Genomic DNA, 19,907 nt, shown 5'->3' with positions numbered 1-19,907 from the left:
AGTTCCCAGTGAGTCAGCCCGTGTATCCCTAGGACTGTCTTGATTATACTTATTCCATCATATCCATCCCACTGGTGGGTTGTGAAAAGATCTTTAGAGAAATGCAGAGCATTACGCCAATAAACCTCAGTATCCCTGGCACCAATCCGCTATCTTAAGGTTTTTGGAGAGAGATAGATGGAGGCTGGGCTACCGAAGGTGGGACTATTAAGGCTTTGCTGCGCTGTGGTTTATAGGAACATAGAATCGCTCAATCTCTTTTAAAAGTAGCTAGCGATAACTAGGAGTGAGACCGGACTGGCAGGAGACTCGGGTGAGGAAGGAAGTTGTTTGAAAGCAAGTTACATGGCAGATAGAGGACAGGAAAGCAGATTTTGAGAAATCACTCTCACAGGTTGCTTTTGAGTACACTAGTCCTGTCCTCATTAATACGAGCCTTTACCCACCGCCGGAAAGAGAAACTTAAGCAGAAACGAAGGAAGAGGAGTAAGCACACATACACACACCGATGCCCATCCTACAATTCACTCTTGGAGACGAAAGGCCTGTGTCCTCAGCCCCGGTAGCGGACTACACTGCCCTCCGCTGCGGTACTCGAAATCCTCATTCAGTGCTTGGAAAATAAATCTTCGACGTCAGAAAACCGGGTGGCAACCTGCAACATTCCCCTTCCTGTCCAACACACCGCCCTCGTACATCCGAGACGTTTCCGACCGCGCTTCTTAGAGGGGTCTCCCAGACTCACTCCGATCGCATCCCGCTCTGCCCCCTTCCGGCCGGCGCGCGCGTGGCAACATTTAAACGCTTGCCTGGAAGTTCCCACCGAGGCTTTCGGGAGGCCCTTTAAAACTGGCGCGTGCGCTGGGGTAGGTACGATCAGTTCTCGCCGGGTTTCCAAACTCCGCGCAGTGTCGCGAGATTCGCTATCCGAAACTTCCGGTTCTGGTCCGCCTCGGTGATTGCAGCTTGGCTATGCGGTCTCGGCTTCTGTTTAGTGCTGCCCGGTGTCTTCGGGCGCTCCGGGCTATTAGCCCGGCCCGTCGGCACCTAAAGTGCGGCAGCCTGCCGCTGGAGGAGCTGTTCGCCCCTGGCGGACCTTTGCGGACCTTCCTGGAGCGCCGGGCAAGGTGTGAAGCCCAGTTGCAGTTCGGGGGGTCTGAGCTGCTGGCGGTGGCCAAACTGCTGAGCGAGAAGGAGCAGGAGCTGCAGGAGACCGAGCATTTGCTACACGGTGAGGGCCGGGCTTAGGGGAACGGGATTCAAAGCCGATTCTTGACTCTTAGTTTGCCTCGTCAACTAAGCCGCTGGTCAGGTGTCCATACCTCCCCAAGTTAGAAGTTCTTTACTCCGTTGCAACCCTTTTTCGCTTGGATCGGAGGTCAAGGCATCACTGTGTGCGCTCTGACTCCATCCTCTCCCTTTTGAGCCCCTGTGCTCCCTGGACAGAATGCTCCGCCCCCTTTTACAAAATTTAAATTTATCGATTGTCTACTGGCCGAAGATCTTTAGCTTACCAGGGACAAATAAGGGACCATCCCTGTTACGTGCTTGACAGCAGGGTTTCTCAAAGGGACCAACTGGGATAGTGTCAAGAGAGGTGCATGCTAAAACTAGACTTTGGACTCAGAATCTGAGATCTAGAAATACGCGTTTTTAACAAGTTTCCCAAGTGATTAGTGTGCATTCGAATCTGGATGTGTCCTAAGTTTCTGCATTTCTACAAGCCCCCCCATGAACCACACTTTGGCTAGCTTGACTCTAGAGAAGATGTATTCAAGGAGAGAAAATACTACAGCTGAAAAAGTGAGAACAGATAACTGAATAAACACCTAGGGAAAGCAAGGAGAACTTGTTGGGAAGGCCTTGTGCAGTGATAAAGTTCCACCCTTAGAGGATATTAATAATAGTTTAACCTTTATTGTTATTTTGCCGTACTTCAGGCTTTGCTTAACTATTTTTATGTATTAAATCACCCAGTTCACATATCAAACTGTGAAGTAGGTACTGTTAGCCTCATGTGACATAAGAGGAACATGAGGCATGGAGGTAAAATAACTGCTCAGGCTAAACAGCTTTTAAGGAATGGAGTTTGGATTGGACTGACTCCAAATCTCATGTTTTTAATCCCTGTACTCTTTGTTAACCAAGAAAGAAGAGAAGTTACGGGGAGTGGCAGGTTGAAACATTTTGTAAAGGTATGAAATACTAACCTAAAAAGGTTGATTTTTATCCTGTTGGCAGAAGGGAGCCAGCTGAAGCTTTTAGATTGGGGAGTGAATGCCAGAAATGGCTTACTTGCTTAGAAAGTTTTCTGTCTGGTAATCTGGAAGTCAGCCTGGAACGAGATTGCAGATGCTTGGAAAACAGAAGACTGAAGTCTAGTTGAGACTTAAGGAGAGTCTAAATCAGGTGATTTAAGAGAAAATGTGGCTTCCCAGAGTGGGGTTAAAAAAAGGATTACTTAACCATACTAGGAAAAATACTTTGCAAGAAAAATAAAATTGATTTCATAGCTTAAGCCAAGCTTAAAAACCAAATGGATATACGGGTTAAATATTTTAAAAACCTAGCTGTAAAGAAGTAAACAGAATGTTAGAAAATTGTTACTGGCAGAACACAACTCAGCTTAATGATAGAAAATATCATTTAGCAACTCCTGAATTCTTACTTTATGTCAGACACGACTAATTACCCAGAAAATACAGAACTAGTTTTTAGGAGCTTGAAGTCTAGTGAAGAAGTGAAAATATATGTGAACAAGTGCTCGTTTTAATTTCTGCAATAAAGAGCAGTTATAAAAAGCAAAAGGAGGCATTTAAGTGGATTTCAAAGAGAATGCAGGAGGTTGCCAAACAGTACGAGAAGGGGATTGAAGGCAGAGGTGGCCAGCAAGAAGAAAGTACCAAATTGGAAGACATGATGTAGCAGGAGCATAGAGTAGGTATGGGAGTTGATAATGTAACAGAAACTTGAAACCAGAAACACAGTTCAGAACGCTGCATGACAAAGAAACTGGATTTGTTCCTACAGACTGTGAGAAGTTAGCACGTTTTTAAGCAGAGAAGTGACTTTTTTTTTTTTAATCATTTTTGAGAGAGACAGCACGAGTTGGGAGGGGCAGAGAGAAAGGGGGACACAGGATCTGAGCAGGCTCCAGGCTTTCAGCACAGAGCCCGATGCAGGGCTCGAACTCACGAACTGTGAGATCATGACCTAAGCTGAAGTGGGATGCTAAACCTACAAGCCACCCAGGCACTGCAAGAAATGACATCTTTTGAAAGATTAATGTTGGTGTCAGTGTTTGAGAATGAACTGGAGTATTCTCCAGGGACCCTGGTGGCCGAAAGGCCAGTGAGAAGGTAGTTGAAACCGTGCAAGAAAGAGGTGGTGGTAGGCATGGGCCACACTCACAAGACATTCTAACAATAGTCAGGATTTGGTGGCTTACGTCCCGAGAAGAGTGAAGGAGAGAATTCTAAGAAAAGTCTTAGGCTTCTGGGTTCAGAACATGAATGGTACTGTTAACTAAGATGAAAATATAAAAGTTGGATAAATTTTAGGAAAAAAAGATGTTTTGTGCCAAACAGGCAGCCATATTAAGCCAGGAGTACCTGTAAGGACATTCAGATGAAGAAATTCAGATAAAGATAATGGTCTAGAGAAAACACTACTGGCAGAGGAGAAAAACTGAGCCTGAATAATCGTATGAGAACTCAGCATATATTTGACAAAGTAAAGCTTAGAGGCAGATGAGAATACTCAGGAAGAAGTGGTTGAGAAAGAAACAAGACACTAACAAAGGTAGAAATACACAGTATTGGAGGAGCAGGCAGGACAAAGCTATAAAAGATCGAGAAAGAAAAGGCAGAGCTTTGGGACCCTGAACAAGATAAATGAAGCTGTAAACACCAATTAAAACGTGAAGGGATTGTTGATACTGGACTTAGAAAGGGCTCACCTTTTCAGCTGACACTGAAATAAGCCTTTACGTTTGGCAATTTTATCATGGGTAATTTTAATAAAAACGGTGTCGGGGCACCTGGGTGGCTCAGTCAGTTAAGTGTCCGACTCTTGGTTTGGGCTCAAGTCATGATCTCATGGTTTGTGAGTTCAAGCCCTGCATCAGGCTCTGTACTGACAGCCTGGAACCTGCTTCGGATTCTGTGTTTCTCTCTCTCTCTCCCCCTCCCCAACTCATGCTGTCTTTGTCTCTCTCAAAATAAATAAATAAAACTTAAAAACAAGATGTTATTAATATGATTATGAAACCCAGTGTGACAACTAGAGAAGTAAATGAGAATTAACACAAGAAATCGTAAACCTGGCATTGAATCTCCAGGAGTTTGGGACGGAAAAGCAGGGGGTGACAAGTGTTCACTTGAAGGGTCTTTGAAGAGAACAAGAACCTTTACAGCAGGGAAAACATAAACATATTGGTAGACAGAGGAGAAGGCAGGCATGTGATAGGTGCCGAGTGGACATGTTGATTAATAACAGTGAATCAGAAAGAACTAGTATATTTCCACTGCCTAGGAATAACCCCAGTCTAAACCCTCCAGAGCTTTGCTGTCTGGTAATAGTAGCCAGTGGCCACACAAGGCTACTAAGCACCAGTAATGTAGCTAGTCTGAATTGAGATATGCTGTTAAGGATAACAGATTTCAAACACCTAATATAAATATTTTATGATATTTTAAAGTACATGTTGATAATGTTTTACACATACTGGGTTAAATAAAATGTAGTATTAAAATTAAATTACTTCAAGACCTTATTTCTAATCCCCTTAGCCTTACAGAAGATGCAGAACTGAAAGTCACCTTAGAGGTCATCCAGCCTAGCTCCTTCACTGTTCCTGAGATAATGGAGATTCAGAGAAGTTGGATATGTTGCCCTGAGAGAATCATAGCAGTTGAACTAGGACTAGAATTCATTTTTCCTTTGTCTAATAAAACACATTTGCCATTTCACCACATTTTTCTGTGCAGAATTCCTGCCAAAATAATTTCCTGCCTTTCCACCAACACTCCGAATAGTTGCTTATCTCATTATTGCTGTTGCCATTTTCCCTCCTTGAGTTAATGCTTCTTTCCTTTTTCTGCCCATCCCAAAAATAAATGCAAAAACAGTCCTTTAGTGTGCTACCATTTTAATATTTAATCACAAAGTGTTTTAGATTGTAATTCTGTGTGAGTTTTCTCCCCTAGAAAAATATAAAGAAACCAAAATTATCTAAAATCCTGCCTTGAGGACAGGTCTTACATATTATTATCTCCAGTTCCTAGTATAGCTGGTACTTAATCAGTGAACAAACATACAAACTGATACTTTGGAAGAGCCTGATCTTTCAACAAAGAAAGCTATTTGTAATAACTAAAGAAATTTCCCTTCTCTCCTTTCTATAGGTCGCATATTGTCCATAGGATAGAGAAATGAGAAAATATATTTTGTAAGGTAAAAATGAAAACTCAGACAAAATAAGAAAGTAAAAGCAAGTTGGGTGGGGGAGTACTTCATATAAACCTTCTGTAAACATTAAGGAAGATCTAAATGTTTGGTGGATATTTTATATTAATGAAATATTTGGTAAAGAGATAATAAATTTCTATTTTTTTATACAATTTTTTAATGTTTATTTTCAAGAGAGAGAGATAGAGCATGAGCAGGGGAAGGGAAGAGAGAGGAGACACAGAATCCAAAGCAGGCTCCATCCAGGCTCTGAGCTGTCAGCACAGAGCCCGACATGGGGCTCAAACTCATGAACCATGAGCTCATGACCTGAGCCAAAGTCGGATGCTTAAGTGACTGAGCCACCCAGGCACTCCTCTATTTTTTAATTCAGTTGTGGTTTAACTGATGGAAACTTTAATTCCCCTTCTGGTCTGACTACTCAGTGAATTTGTTGTTGTGTAGTCTAAGTTGGAAAACTAAAACCATATTTGTTAACATGAATATTTCATGGGGGTAGAATTATAGAATAGTTCAATAGGTTCTTTATATTTTTCTGTAGATTCTTTTTAATCTTACGCGTCTGTCATCAGCAAAAAAGTTTGTTGTTTTTTCTTTTAAGCTACATGCTAATGAAAACTAATGCATACAGTGCTACTTTTAATTAATGGCAGTTATGAAAAGGACAAGAAAGACATTTTTCCCTTTGGCTACATTAATAAAATGAAGACCTTGAATTCTGTTTAATTCCTTAATTAAGAAAAACTTAACCTACTGCCTTATTTCCATAGATGAAAATGAAGACTTAAGGAAACTTGCAGAGAATGAAATAACTTCATGCCAAAAACAAATAACTCAGCTGAAGCATCAGGTATGGTATCTGCAAAGAATAAAAATTTTGTGCTATTACTTCTAATGAATTTTATTGTAAGTTGATAAAAACAACTCAAGAAGTAACTAGCTTGTTAGTACTTAGAATTATAAACTTTTCTAAAGCAGGAAAAAGTATACTCCGGGTGGTGCTATTTTTATCATAATAAAAGGATCGGACAGCTGTGGAAAGAAAGGTGACTGCCATGTTGATACGAGTTTTCCAAAAAGCAGTGGGATAAATAGCAGTATTCTACTTCCCCTCTTTTGGTTTTTTAAAAGAGGTGAGGGGTAGATGGTGAGTAGAAACAGTTACAGAGCGGTGGTAGATGGTGAGCTCCTTGGCAGCAGAAATATTTTTCCTATCTTTGGCGCTATGAGAGTGCCAGACCTAGGATCGACCCTCAGCTTTTAGAACTGAATTATACTGCTTTGGTTTTACATATGGGAGAATATATAGGCATTAGATGAAGAGTAATCATTATTTTAATGTTTATTTATTTTGAGAGACAGAGTATGAGCAGGTGAGGGGCAGAGAGAGAGGGAGACACAGAATCTGAAGCAGGCTCCAGGCTCCGAGCTGTCAGCACAGAGCCCGTCTCAAACTGGGGAACAGTGAGATCATGACCTGAGCGAAGTCGGACGCTTAACCACTGAGCCACCCAGGCGCCCCAATGTAATCATTATTTTAAATTAGACCTAGCCTTTTATGCAGATTCTGTAAAGCAGAGCTTAAAGATTTATAGTAGTTATCTCTGAGGATGTAAGTAAAAGAACATGCTATGGTGAGGAAGGAGCCCAGGAAAAGGGGGTGCTTCATTTAAAGATTACATTTCTTCTCTAGTCAAAAGTGGAACTCATCAAAAGTTAATGTCCTTACCACCCATTCCAGAGGGAAAGTTCCACCATGAAGTCTCATATAACTTGCCTTCTTCCCATTTTCTAATATTTTTGTGAAATACAAGGACATATGTATTAAAGGTTTCTGTTCATTGACTAGTAGTTAACAAACACATAAATTCAACTAGTTACTCAAGATTTGAATGACCATGATGTACTGGCATAGGCTAGAGAGATGGAAAAGTAGTAACAACTATAGCTCCCAACCAACATATATGATACTTCACAATTCTGGCAGATCTGGGTTCAAATTCTAGTTCTTCCACTTTCTAGTTGTATGTTCTTGGGCAATGAGATTATTCAACTAAATTAAGCTTAAACTTAGTTTTTACATCTTAACTAGAGCAAGATACTATCTTCCCAAGATTGATTTCAGAATTAAAGTATATAAAGTGCTTAACAGAGTGTTTGTCACATACTAAGAGACCAGTAAATGTTGGTAGCTTTTCTTATTTAACTCACCTAACGAAAGAAGCTTTTATTCTGCATCCTCTTAATTAGTACATACTGAAGTGTGAAAGGTATATTGTCAGGGAAGGAGGACTGATCTAGGCACCTTGATTTGAGTTCTTCTGCCTGCTCTGCCAGAAGCTAACCTTTTTCTCTTTAGCAAGTCATTTAGTCTCTACAGCCTCATTTTCCTTTACATGCAAAAGGACCAGATCACACATCATCTCTAAGGGCCTTTTCAGTTCCAAAATTACAAATTTCTCTTCCAAAGTAAAGAAACTTAAAAAATAGAAACGTACAATTTTAGTCTTTTTTTTTTTTTTCTTTTCTGCCATACTAGGCTATAGATTTCAAAAGGATAAGAGTTAGGATCTTCTTTTGCATCCTGCACACAGTATAGTGTCCTACTCGCAACAAGCTCTGAATTATTAAACAAACAGAACTGACAAAGTTTTACATAAACACCAAAAATAAACAAATTAGACCCATAAGTTTTATCTGGACCTTATAGCATTTATAATATAGTTGTAACATTATATTTTTTAGAAGTTATGCATTACTATATGGTTCTAATTGGCAAGGTGGTTGAAGAGTAATCAGCAATATTTGTTTAGAGAAACTTTAAGTAATTCACTATTTAAATCCTGTTGCATCTTGGGGCGCCTGGGTGCCTCAGTCGGTTGAGCATCTGACTTTGGCTCAGGTCACGACTTCACGGTTCGGGAGTTCGAGCCCTGCGTCAGGCTCTGCTGAAAGCTCAGAGCCTGGAGCCTGCTTTGGATTCTGCGTCTCCCTCTCTCTCTGCCCCTCCCCTGCTCGTGCTCTCTCTCTCTCTCTCTCAAAAATAAACATTAAAAAAATTTTTTTTAAATCCTGCATCTAATCATTTAGTGTTTTTTTTTAAGTTTTAAGTAATTCCTAATTATAGGAGGGGTGATATTTTTGTATTTACAGATTATCTTACTTTTGGTTCCCTCAGAAGAAACAGATGAAAATGATTTGATCCTGGAGGTAACTGCAGGAGTTGGGGGTCAGGAGGCAATGTTGTTTACATCAGAGATGTTCGATATGTATCAGCAATATGCTGCATTTAAAAGATGGCATTTTGAAACCCTGGAATATTTTCCAAGTGAAATAGGTAAGTACACTGTTTAATTCATTTTGGGGAAAGAACAGATTTAATCTATCTACATGTGTCATATGATGATGTTTGGAGAGACCATAACTAAGCCTTAGAATTTATTGGTAAGGAAGCTTACCTGATTTTATGTTTACCATTCACTTAATAATTTTGAATGCAAATATACCTGTTTTGAGTGGGCCTATAAAATACTAGTCATTCACTACTCACCATTGAATGATTAATGGTCTTTTAAAAGTGCTCTCTTATACGTTATTGAATCAGTTCATTAATACCATAAATACTTTATGTTTCGTGATTATTAGCAATAAAGGTATTAAGTATTAAAACACTGGATATCTAGACTTGCTAAAGTATTTCAATGCTTTTATATTCTGTATGCTTATATTGGTTTGTAGCTCTTTTAAGTATATTTCAAGATGGTGGAAGTGATGATCAGTTGTTTATAAATGGCAATAATAATTGTTTACTCAATATTTTCAAGGTGGCCTTAGACATGCATCTGCCAGCATTGGGGGTGTAGAGGCCTATAAGCACCTGAAATTTGAAGGTGGTGTACACAGAGTACAAAGAGTGCCAAAAACGGAGAAGCAAGGTCGCATCCATACCAGCACCATGACTGTGGCAATCTTACCCCAACCGACCGAGGTAAGGCATCAGTCTCCTTGGAATCCTGCGCTCAGCACAGTGCCTTGCCCCCAGAGTAACAACTCACTTCACTGAACTGAATAACTCCTTTGCTCATCTTTGGCCTTTATCATGTATTTTGAGGGTTTAATAATCTCTTGTCTCAGTCCAAAAAAATATCTTACAATAGTTGTAACAGTTAAAGATATATAAATGATCTAATGTTGCAATATTTATTAATTTTTGTCCGCCACTTAGTTATTGTAAGACCATCTCAGTAGGAGAGAGTATTACCCTACTTTAAATAGGATTTAATACTGATTACCCTTCATAATGATTTTTGTTTTGTCTGACTTTCCCAGAGTGTAAATAGAAGAATTCTATTTTAACAAGGGTTAACAGAACTGCTACTTCATAACCCAGTTGCATTAAAAGGCAAATACATTGGGCGCCTCGGTGGCTCAGTCGGTCAAGCATTAAGCATCCAGCTCTGGATTTCAGCTCAGCTCATGATCTCATGGTTCGTGGGTTTGAGCCCAGTGTCGGGCTCTGCACTAACAGCACAGAGCTGCTCAGGATTCTCTCCCCTTTTTCTCTGCCCCTCCTCCCTGCTCTCTCTCAAAATAAATAATAAACTTCAAAAAGATGGAACTATATTGTTACAGTGCTCATAATGAGTATACTTTATTCTCACAAGCAAATTCTCAGTCTATATGGTATTTATAAAATAAATAAATTACATCCCTTTTGCTGAAAGTGATAGGAAGTATATGACTTGTTTTTCAGGATGAAGTATGAATGATTTGAGGAAAAGAAAGTTTAATTGAGGTTTCTTTTCACTTGGGGGAAGGTGCTTGTTGACTCTTTAAGTTCCTTTCTTTAATCTAATTTATACATGAAGCCTAGATGAGGCACAGAACAGTTAAGGAAGATATTAGTTGCTTTGGTTTAAGTATTTTGAAGTATTTTGAAGACAGAAGGAGTAGTTCAGGAAAAGATGTATTAAGTATTTTGAAGTATTTTGAAGTGTATTAAGTATTTTGAAGACAGAAGGAGTAGTTCAGGAAAAGATGGACTGAAGTCTGTATTTAATGCTTCTAGCAACCATACAAAGAGCACATAGGGAGACACAGAGGGCCTGTGAATGGTAGGAGTCCTGTTGTCAGGGTGCGGACCTGTTGCAGAATGGTCCGTAGTAGTTCATGAAATAGAGCTTTTTAAAATCTGGTGCTTCTGATGGCGACTTCCAGGACAGAGCATTATGCTGATGTCAGATCCCAGCTATGTATGACTTCTTGGCTTTTTTGCCTTTTGCTGTTTCCATCTGCCTGTCCTAAGTCCCCCTTTATTTAAAATTAAACAAAATAAGCCTTCCCATAATTCTTAAGCTAGCAGTGTTTTTTTTTCCTGTGTTAGTCTTTTTTAAGTCAGAAATAACCCACAGAAGCTCACTTTAATTCCTATATTCACATTTCTAGTATTAGCTAAGTTCTTCTGTTCATGTATTAAGGAAGAGGGTAATTAACAGAGAAGTCCAGTTTTTGAGGATTAGGGAGGGTTTGTTTTTGTTTTGTATTATATTTTGATCTACTTTTCCAAAAAAGAGATGTTTTAAAAAATGGTATCCTTCCAACCTTTCTATCCTTAAAATTAAAACTTCTCAATCTTATAATTCTATGACATGTAATTATACACATAAATGGACAGTTCTTGCCCTTGAACAGTTCACATACATGTGGTATTTTTAAATCCCAACTTTGCCTCTTATGTATAGATCAATCTGGTAGTTAATCCCAAAGATTTGAGAATTGATACTAAACGAGCCAGTGGAGCTGGAGGACAGCATGTAAATACCACGGACAGTGCAGTCCGGATAGTTCATCTTCCAACAGGTATGTCCTTATTTCTTCAACATAAAACTTTGAAGAAAGAAAACAAATTCTGATTAACTTGACTGATTTTCCACTGTAATAGATCCTCAGTTACCAGAATATATACTACTAAAGATTATTATTAAATACTTTATTTAGATTAGAATCCTTAGATGAAACTCTGCAGGATAATTGCAAAAGCCAGGAAGACAGAGGGACCTAAGCCCAGAGAATTTCCGTACAGGTGACGATGACGAAAAGGTGTGGACAGTCCTGCAGGTAGCTTCCTCAACTTCATACTTGGTAAATGTCACTATTAAAAGAAAATCCAGGGTGCTTGGCTGGCTCAACCTGTAGAGCATGCGACTCTTGATACCAGGGTCATGTGTTCAAGCCCCATATTGGGTGTGGAGCCTACTTAAAATTTTTTAAATTTAAATAAATGAGTAAAAAAAAATCCTCAGAATGAAGTCACTGTCATGGGTTCTTCTTTATCAGAAAATGCTCAAAATCACTAGTTCCCAGCTTTCTTTGAAGGGAGGAGGACATGGACTTCCTTGCGAAAAATGAAAGCTTGGACTTGCTTTCTCAGAAACATGCTCACATGCAGAGTTCTGCCCATAACTTCCAGGGCTGCTGCTCCATGAAGTCCATCCACAAACCTCCAGCAGTTCTACTGGAGATACGCAGGGGAACTGTGTCTAAATATTTAAGTCTTCAATATACTCTTAAGTGGAACTAAATGTGATTTACAATTATTACTGCAGTGATTTACATGTGATAAAGAGCAGATGGATAGCAAACTTCAGATACCTAGAAAGAATACACTGTGACTGATCTCAAATAGGCATAATTCCCATGGATCAGTAGTGTTGAACAGGAGTGATTGGTAGGTTTTTCCTTTTTAAAATTTGAGGAAGGCCTCAAGTTAAACTTTAAGATGATGTCTTATATAATATATACTATATAAACAGGAATAGGAAAAATAGATGAAACTCCTCACAAAAATATTAATTGTGCCTATCTCTATTAGGACTAACTTTTTTTTGTTTTGGTGATGACAAATAGCTACTTAAAAAAATATATGGTTGCTAGTTAAGGGTATGGAAAAACAATCCTTATTAAATGAGTAATGATTTTTGTTTAGTATGTATGCCTTCAATATGAATGTATTTGCACTATAGCTTAATCTTCAATTTTTAGTTTTCTGAGAACTCTATAAAAGTTATTTGTTTAGTTTATAGTCTTCCTTTATTAGAGTTGTTTTTTTTCCTCATAAAGGAAGAAGAAAAAGAAGGAAAAAGTATTTCTTGATAATAAATGAAGAAGATTTTCCTATTAAAACTGTTTAATTCTCATGACACTATTCAGGTGTTGTTTCTGAATGCCAACAAGAGAGATCTCAACTGAAAAATAGAGAGATGGCTATGAAAAAGCTACGTGCAAAACTGTACAGCATGCATCTAGAAGAAGAAACAAATAAAAGATACAGTGCTAGAAAGATTCAGGTAAAACTTAATTTAAAACATGCTCTGAAGGGGGTGCCTAGGTGGCTCAGTCTATTGAGCGTCTCTTGATTTAGGCTCAGGTCATGAACCCGGGGTTTTGGGATTGAGCCCTGTGTCGAGCTCTGCACTGAGCTTGGTGCCTGCTTCAGATTCTCTCTCCCTCTGCCTCTTCCCCGCTTGCACACTCTCACATGCTCTCCCTCTTTAAAATAATTTAAAAAATGCTCTGAAGGATAAAAGTATAAAAATAAGATAAGCCAGTTTTTATATATGCTGAAATTGTTTCAGTGTATTTGTTAAAATAAGGAAAGAATTCAAGTAGCTCAACAGAGGGTTATATGTGTTTCATAGTAATCTTAAACCTCTGCCCTGGTTTCTATATTCAAGGGCTTTGTTTCCTCAGATTTTTTTTAATGTTTTATTATTTATTTTTGAGAGAGACAGAGAGTGGGGTAGGGGCGAAAAGAGAGGAAAACACAGAATCTGAAGCAGGCTCTAGGCCCTGAGCTGTTAGCACAGAGCGTGACCTGGGGCTTGAACTCACGAACTGCAAGATCATGACCTGAGCCGAAGTCAGACACTTAATTGACTGAGCCACCCACCCAGGCGCCCGTTTTTCTCAGATTTTTAACCAAAGTTACTAAAAGAGGATATATGGAATCCCCATTTTGAATCCTTTGAAAATTATGGGAGTTGGAAAGCAAACTGAATTTACTTTCTTCCTGTTTGGCATTTAATTTTACAACCACCTTGCCCTTTATTAATTCCTTTTTCTGGGAATTCATCATCGAAAATGACCAGATTAATTCACAGATATATATGGCTACCATTTGAATGCTAACTCTGTGCTAGGCTGTATGTATATATCATCACTGTGTTGTAGGTATTATTTGTATTTTATGGATGGGGAAACTAAAATTTAAAGTTTAAATAAATGTCTGAAGTTGTAGAGCATTGAAATGGCAGAGAGAAGATGAAATGCTATAAATCTGTCTCACTTTAAAGCCATTACTCTTTTCTTTTTCTATTACGTCCCATGTTATTTGAGGATTAAAAATGTTTGAAACTTGGTTCTTATATTGTGTTTCAGATTATAAACAAAGAGCTTAATCTCCAGGTAACTTAAATTTGTAGGTTTAGTTGCTTTGAATCTAACTGTATCTTATGTCTTCATATATATCTGTATAGGTTGGAACCAAAGGAAGGTCAGAGAAAATAAGAACATATAATTTTCCACAGAACCGGGTCACAGATCACAGAATAAATAAGTCACTTCATGATCTTGAAACTTTCATGCAAGGGGAATATCTACTGGATGAACTTGTACGGTCATTGAAGGACTACGCTGATTATGAATCTTTAGTAGAAATTATTTCCAAAACGTAAATTAATTTATTATTAAAGACTTATAGCTTATAATAATTCTACCACAGCAAATTACATTGTGTGTAAATACTAGTATTCTCTTTAAAAACATGAGTTAATACATTTGGAAGTAATGTGTGTATTTTAAAGACATAATTTATATAAACCTCTCAATATATTAGTAAAAAAATGTACAATACAATCATGACTCTGCTTCTATATTTTGGACTCTTATGTGAAGTATACAAACAAAGCAAAAACAGTACTTTGTTTTCTTTACTGTAAAATGTTTAGCAAATGATCAAACATAAAAGAAATACAGTAAATATTGTATTAGTCAAAGTCCATTCAAGAGACAGAAACCAGACCATGAATTTGAACAGGGATAATTTGGGTAGAAAGAATTTTTAACTGGTAATAGGATAAGCTATAAGGGGATAAGCGAGAACTCATGCACTGTGAATGAGAGAGAGTCCCCAAGGAAAGAACACCCTTCGAAGGAGCTTTCCTTCCCCCAGGGTAGAGTCAGGACTACTGGAGAGAGCATGGCTTTGGCCTACTTGATGACAGAAAGGTTCCCTGGGCTGCCCTGAGCCAGAGCTGGTCTGCAGGTGGTGGTGGATCAGGCCTTGCAAACAGGACCTCAAACCCTCTGGAATGATAAACAAGCAGTCTCTCACCAAGGTGTCAGAGAAACTTGTTGGACGGTTAAGTATCAGTTCGTGTCTGCATTAGTCGGGGTTCTCCAGAGAAACCAAACCAGTAGGATGTGGGAGATTTATTAGGAGGAATTGGCTCATGTGACTACGGCAGGTGGCAAGTCCAAAACCTGGCAATGTGAGCTAGCAGGCTGGAGACAGCCACAGGAACTGATGCTGTGTTCCAATCCAAAAGCAGTCTGCTGGAGAAGTCTCTCTTGCCTAAGGGAGGACAGTCTTTTTTTTCTTTTCAGGCCTTCAACTGATTGGATGAAGCCATCTACCTTATGGAGGACATTCTGCTTTGCTCAAAGTTCATTGATTTAAATGTTAATTTCATGTAAAAACACCTTACAGAAACACCCAGGGTAATGTGGACTAAGTATCATGGCACCCTGTTGACACATGGGCCAAGAGCACCCCCTCCTCCCGCTGGCAGCTGTGCCCTAGATGAGAAACGAGAGAAGCCTGTCCCTCCACCACCCCCTACTGACAAAACTTGGTACCAAACAGGTCCAGCTGCAGTACTCTGAAGTGGGGTGACGAAGGGTAAATTTGTTGCCGAGAGGCAACAATTTGGTAACTGACCTAAATATACCCATATGCATTACCTAGTTTCAACAATTGATACATTTTCATAGATTCTTGGTGTTAGAAGTTACAAGTATTGTTACATTGTTAAATATTTCCACTTGCATTGTTAAAAATAAGGATATTATATTCTATTTTTAATATGTATTCTATAATATATTCTACTTAATCATTTATTATCACATGTAACAAAATTCTCAGTAGTTCCCTAAAATCTTCAAATACCCAATTCAGATCCTCCCAATTCTCCCCCAAATGCCTTAACTGGCTTCTTCAGACCAGGATCCAACTAAGGATCCCACATGGAATCTGCTGGTTACATTGTGTAAGTTTAGAATAGCCCTGCCAACTGCTGCCCCCTCTTTTTTTCATGACATTGCAATGAATTTGCATTTGAGAAGATCAGGCTACTACAGTGTCATTTAATTCCTCAAGTCACAGTATTTCCTACAAACTGGAAGTTGGAGCTTAACACTCAGCTAGTTTTGCATACTCTCTCCCTTTCCTCTGATTTAGCATTTTTGTTATTAAAATATATACCAAATAAGCCAAGTTTGAATGCTCTGATGTGCTGAGATGTATTTGATTCTCTAAAATACATGGACAGATGAGAAAAATGACTTAACCCTTGTGAAAGGAGAAGAATTTATTGTTGAAAGTGAGCTTAAAGCTAAATCAGTATAGTATTTTTTTTTTTATAATTAAAGTTTATTTACTGTGAGTGAGCACATGTGCCAGCAGGGGAGGGGCAGAGAAAGGAGAGAGAGAATCCCAAGCAGGCTCCTTACTGTCAGCCTGACTCTCGAGTCTCAATCTCAAGAACCACGAGATCATGATGTGAGCCAAACAGTCCAATGCTCAACCGACTGAGCCACCCAGGTGCCCCTACATCAGTTGAATCTTTATCAGTATTTTTTCATCATAAGATTTAAAAGGAGTTTAGTGGCTCTTATTTTCCATAGGAGTCCTGGTTATGATCAGCTCTTTTCTGAGAAGACAGACTCCAGAGAATTGGGGTCTAAAAGGGAAGAAAGCCTGGGAATGTCTGCTTGAGGCTACACAGCTGTGAAAGACCTCTTGGTGTTGAGGGCAACAGAGATTAAAAAGTGCTTACTGTGCTTGATAAAGAAATACGAGGGGTGCCTGGGTGGCTCGGTCGGTTAAGCGTCTCACTTCCGCTCAGGTCATTATCTCACAGTTCGCAGGTTCGAGCCCCACATCAGGCTCTGTGCTGACAGTTCAGATTCTGTATCTCCCCCTCTCTCTACCCCTCCCCAGCTCATGCTCTTTCTCTGTCTCAAATATAAATAAATGTTAAAAAAAAAAAAAAGAAACAAACAAACAGGAGGGGCGCCTGAGTGACTCAGTCGGTTAAGTATCTGACTTCAGCTCAGGTCATGATCCCACAGTTCGTGGGTTCAAGCTCTGTGCATCGGGCTCTGCGCTGACAGTGTGGAGCCTGGAGCCTGCTTCAGATTCTTTGTCTCCCTCCCTCTCTCTTGTGTGCACATGCTCACTCTCTCCCTGAAAAGTAAACATTAAAAAAAACAAAAAACAGGAGACATCCCCATGGTTCTTCCATGGTGTATGTGCTCCTTACTGTAAGGAAGAGTAGTAAATTCAATGTGTTTAACTACAAAGAGTGGAAGGGAGAGTAGGGGAGGGGAAAGAACTACAGGAAAGGTCAGTTACCCATAAAGAGAGAAAGGCTGGAAATGCTGATTCTAGTTTTTGAAAACATGAAATTAACTAAGGACTACAATTATGAGAATAGCTCTATCTAGTAATGTTAATTTTATAGTAGTTACAACAAAGTAGAATTTCCAGAGAAATAAAATGACTTAATTATTAAGGTTATATGATGAAAGGGTTAAAGAATTAGAAGACATTCCATTAATTCCCAAACTGCATGCTTTTCTCTATTTGTTGAACCTACAGTAATCTAAATTCTTATAAGCATATGTTCTACACAAATTTAAAAGTATATCATTGTGAGGTAATGTGTTTCCTCTTTCTTAAGTCAACCTGTATTAATTAGCCAAATTTCCTCTAGAGCCCTAGCTTGTACTAACCTTCAGAGTAATTTGTTTCACCTTATTCTTTAAGAAATAGCAGGTTTACTATTTACTGAGAAAACTCAGTAAAGACAGGCATTAATTTTAAAACTGGCCAAAGGTTATCAAATACATCAGAGAATTTGAATTTCCCTTGTAACATTCTGTTCATGGAAGGACACTCTACCTTCACAAGCACATTTGATGAAAATAGCTTTCCATGACCTATGCAACTCAAGAATACACCAACTTGTTAATTAGACCACAGGCAATTCCTGCATAAGGTCCATGTAAGATGTGTTTCCCAGTTTGTGTCTTTTAGGTCTTTCAGGGTTTCCTTTTTGAATGAAAGGGATATATCTATGTTAACTGAATATTACAACATATTATTTAATTTCTCTTTACCTCTTCTAACAGGCGATAATTAGAAAAGTTGGACTGAGATTGTGAAGAGTCTTGACTATTGAATTTCATTCTGTAAACAAGAGAAGCTCTTAAAAGTTTAGTTATCCGCACCCCCCGCCATCCCACTCCACTTCCTCACTCCCTGCCCCATGGGAAAAGGTCTGATAGCTGTATTAATGAAGGTGGAAAAGAACTTTTGAGCAATTTTTAAACTTCCTGTCCATTAGAACATCACGGTTGGTTGGAGAAGAAATCATAATACCTAGGTAATTCTAACAATGTTAAGTTTAACACATGCATCAGTAGGTGTATTATAAACACATGCAGACTGATTGACAATTCTGGTATGAATGGACACTGGCTTCCACTTCACTCACTAATATAGCTACTACCAGAATAACAAATGTAATTTTTGGAACCCAGGGAAGGATCAGGGTAGAGCAACAGTCGTGGCATGAGGCCAACTGGAACCCTAAGTCTAATATTTAAGGGCTTCCAAAGCTGTAGCTGTTCGTATAAACAATGCATCTATACAGCTATCTTCACTATAAACCATGCATTTTGTTGCTCCCACTCCCTTTGCATGTGCTGTGCTCTCCACCTGGAACAGACTCTTGGCTTACCTCAGCAGAAAGATTTCGAAGTCCAACCTAAAGGGCACCTTAGCCTCTAGGCAGAATTAACTGCCCTTCATTGGCAATTCCACAGTACTTTACCATACCAGGATGACAACATTTATGGCAAGGTAATACCAGTCTCAGGACTGTGTGTTTAATAAGGAAACGGGAAAGAGTGGGTCAGGGACTAGAATAAGCGTGTGTTGCTAGACCTCTCACATTGTCTCATGAATGGACAAAAGTATGTTTTCTTCATTCTTGTCTCCTCAGGACCAAACATTATGCTACAACAGGCACTAAACAGATGTGTAAAAGGCAGTTATAGCGAAAATATTTGTCCAGAAATCTGATATGTTATTCAGAAAAAAACAATTTCAGAGTGGCCTAGAACAGCAGTCAATCAAAACTTACTCAGCTGTAATAGCAATTTTGAAGATGCATAACCAATCACTGTGTTTAAAATTCAACCTGTCATATTCCTCCATAACCCATTTCTCAGTTTTTTTAATGGCACTACCACTCTCCCTCTCTCTCAAATTTAAAATGTAGTCATCTTTGACTCCTCTTCCTCACATGCACTTCATTGCTAAATCCTACTCTCCTCAACACTCTAATCCTCACGGATTCTATTACCACTGCTCTTTCCCACAATTACTTTTCTCCTGGACTACTTTTATGGTCCCCTGACTTCTCCCTCCATCCCAGCTGCTCTCTAGTTCAGGTAACACAACAGCCAGATTCACCTTCCTAAGAAACAAGGCTCTGATTTTGTCACTCTTTGGCTCAAATGCACTGCTTTTGCTTATTAAGTAGGAACTTAGTAAGTTCCTACTGCCTTCCAAATAAAACTGCATGTCTTAAGCGTGCATACAATACATCCATATCCACATCCAGCGTTATTTCATATTGGCCTGTTTTACTCACTACCCCCATTAGGTCACATCAAATTCATTTTTTCTGATAACTGCACTTGCATTTAAGTTCTCCCCCATCATGTTCTTTATGCCAGGCCACCCTCCTCCCCAGTCCTTCAAAAGACATCCCCAGCAGCAGTGGTTTTCATCTAGAGGCAAGCTTGCCCATAGGGGACATTTGGCAATATTTGGAGGCTAAAGATGCTACAGTGCACAGGACAGCCCCCAAGAAATAAGTACCTGGGCCAAAAAGTAAACAGTGCTGAGGTTGAGAAACCTGTCTAACAGATTATTCCCTTATCCTAGTATATAAAAGTAAATTCTCTGTCCTCTAAAAATTCTCAGTGTAACCAGATGTCTCTGACTTATCCAGTGTTGCATTATAGCTATATCTTATACACCTTATCTCCTTCCCTCCATGCTCATGATGCTTTTAGTCATTTACTGA

At 39.1% G+C, this 19,907-nt stretch overlaps 1 protein-coding gene across 6 annotated transcripts; it reads left to right on the top strand.

The window, feature by feature from the left end:
- Nucleotides 1-898: 898 nt before the first annotated feature.
- MTRF1L (mitochondrial translation release factor 1 like) lies at nt 899-14,527 on the top strand. 6 transcript variants are annotated; one of them, XM_058735709.1, is made up of 7 exons: nt 918-1,231; nt 6,240-6,319; nt 8,623-8,806; nt 9,294-9,457; nt 11,211-11,328; nt 12,679-12,815; nt 14,004-14,527. In XM_058735709.1, exons 1-7 carry the CDS (start codon nt 973-975, stop codon nt 14,199-14,201), a joined length of 1,140 nt encoding a protein of 379 aa, XP_058591692.1. In that variant the 5' UTR covers nt 918-972; the 3' UTR covers nt 14,202-14,527. The 6 variants fall into 6 exon arrangements, with proteins under 6 accessions (XP_058591693.1, XP_058591694.1, XP_058591697.1 ...); XM_058735712.1 differs by having other exon boundaries at nt 1,094-1,231; nt 8,648-8,806; XM_058735713.1 differs by lacking the exon at nt 918-1,231 and adding an exon at nt 5,436-5,454 and having other exon boundaries at nt 8,648-8,806.
- Nucleotides 14,528-19,907: the final 5,380 nt, after the last annotated feature.

Source organism: Neofelis nebulosa, chromosome 6 (assembly GCF_028018385.1).
Source record: "Neofelis nebulosa isolate mNeoNeb1 chromosome 6, mNeoNeb1.pri, whole genome shotgun sequence".
NCBI lineage: Eukaryota > Metazoa > Chordata > Mammalia > Carnivora > Felidae > Neofelis > Neofelis nebulosa.
This window is presented reverse-complemented; position numbering and strand designations above follow the sequence as displayed.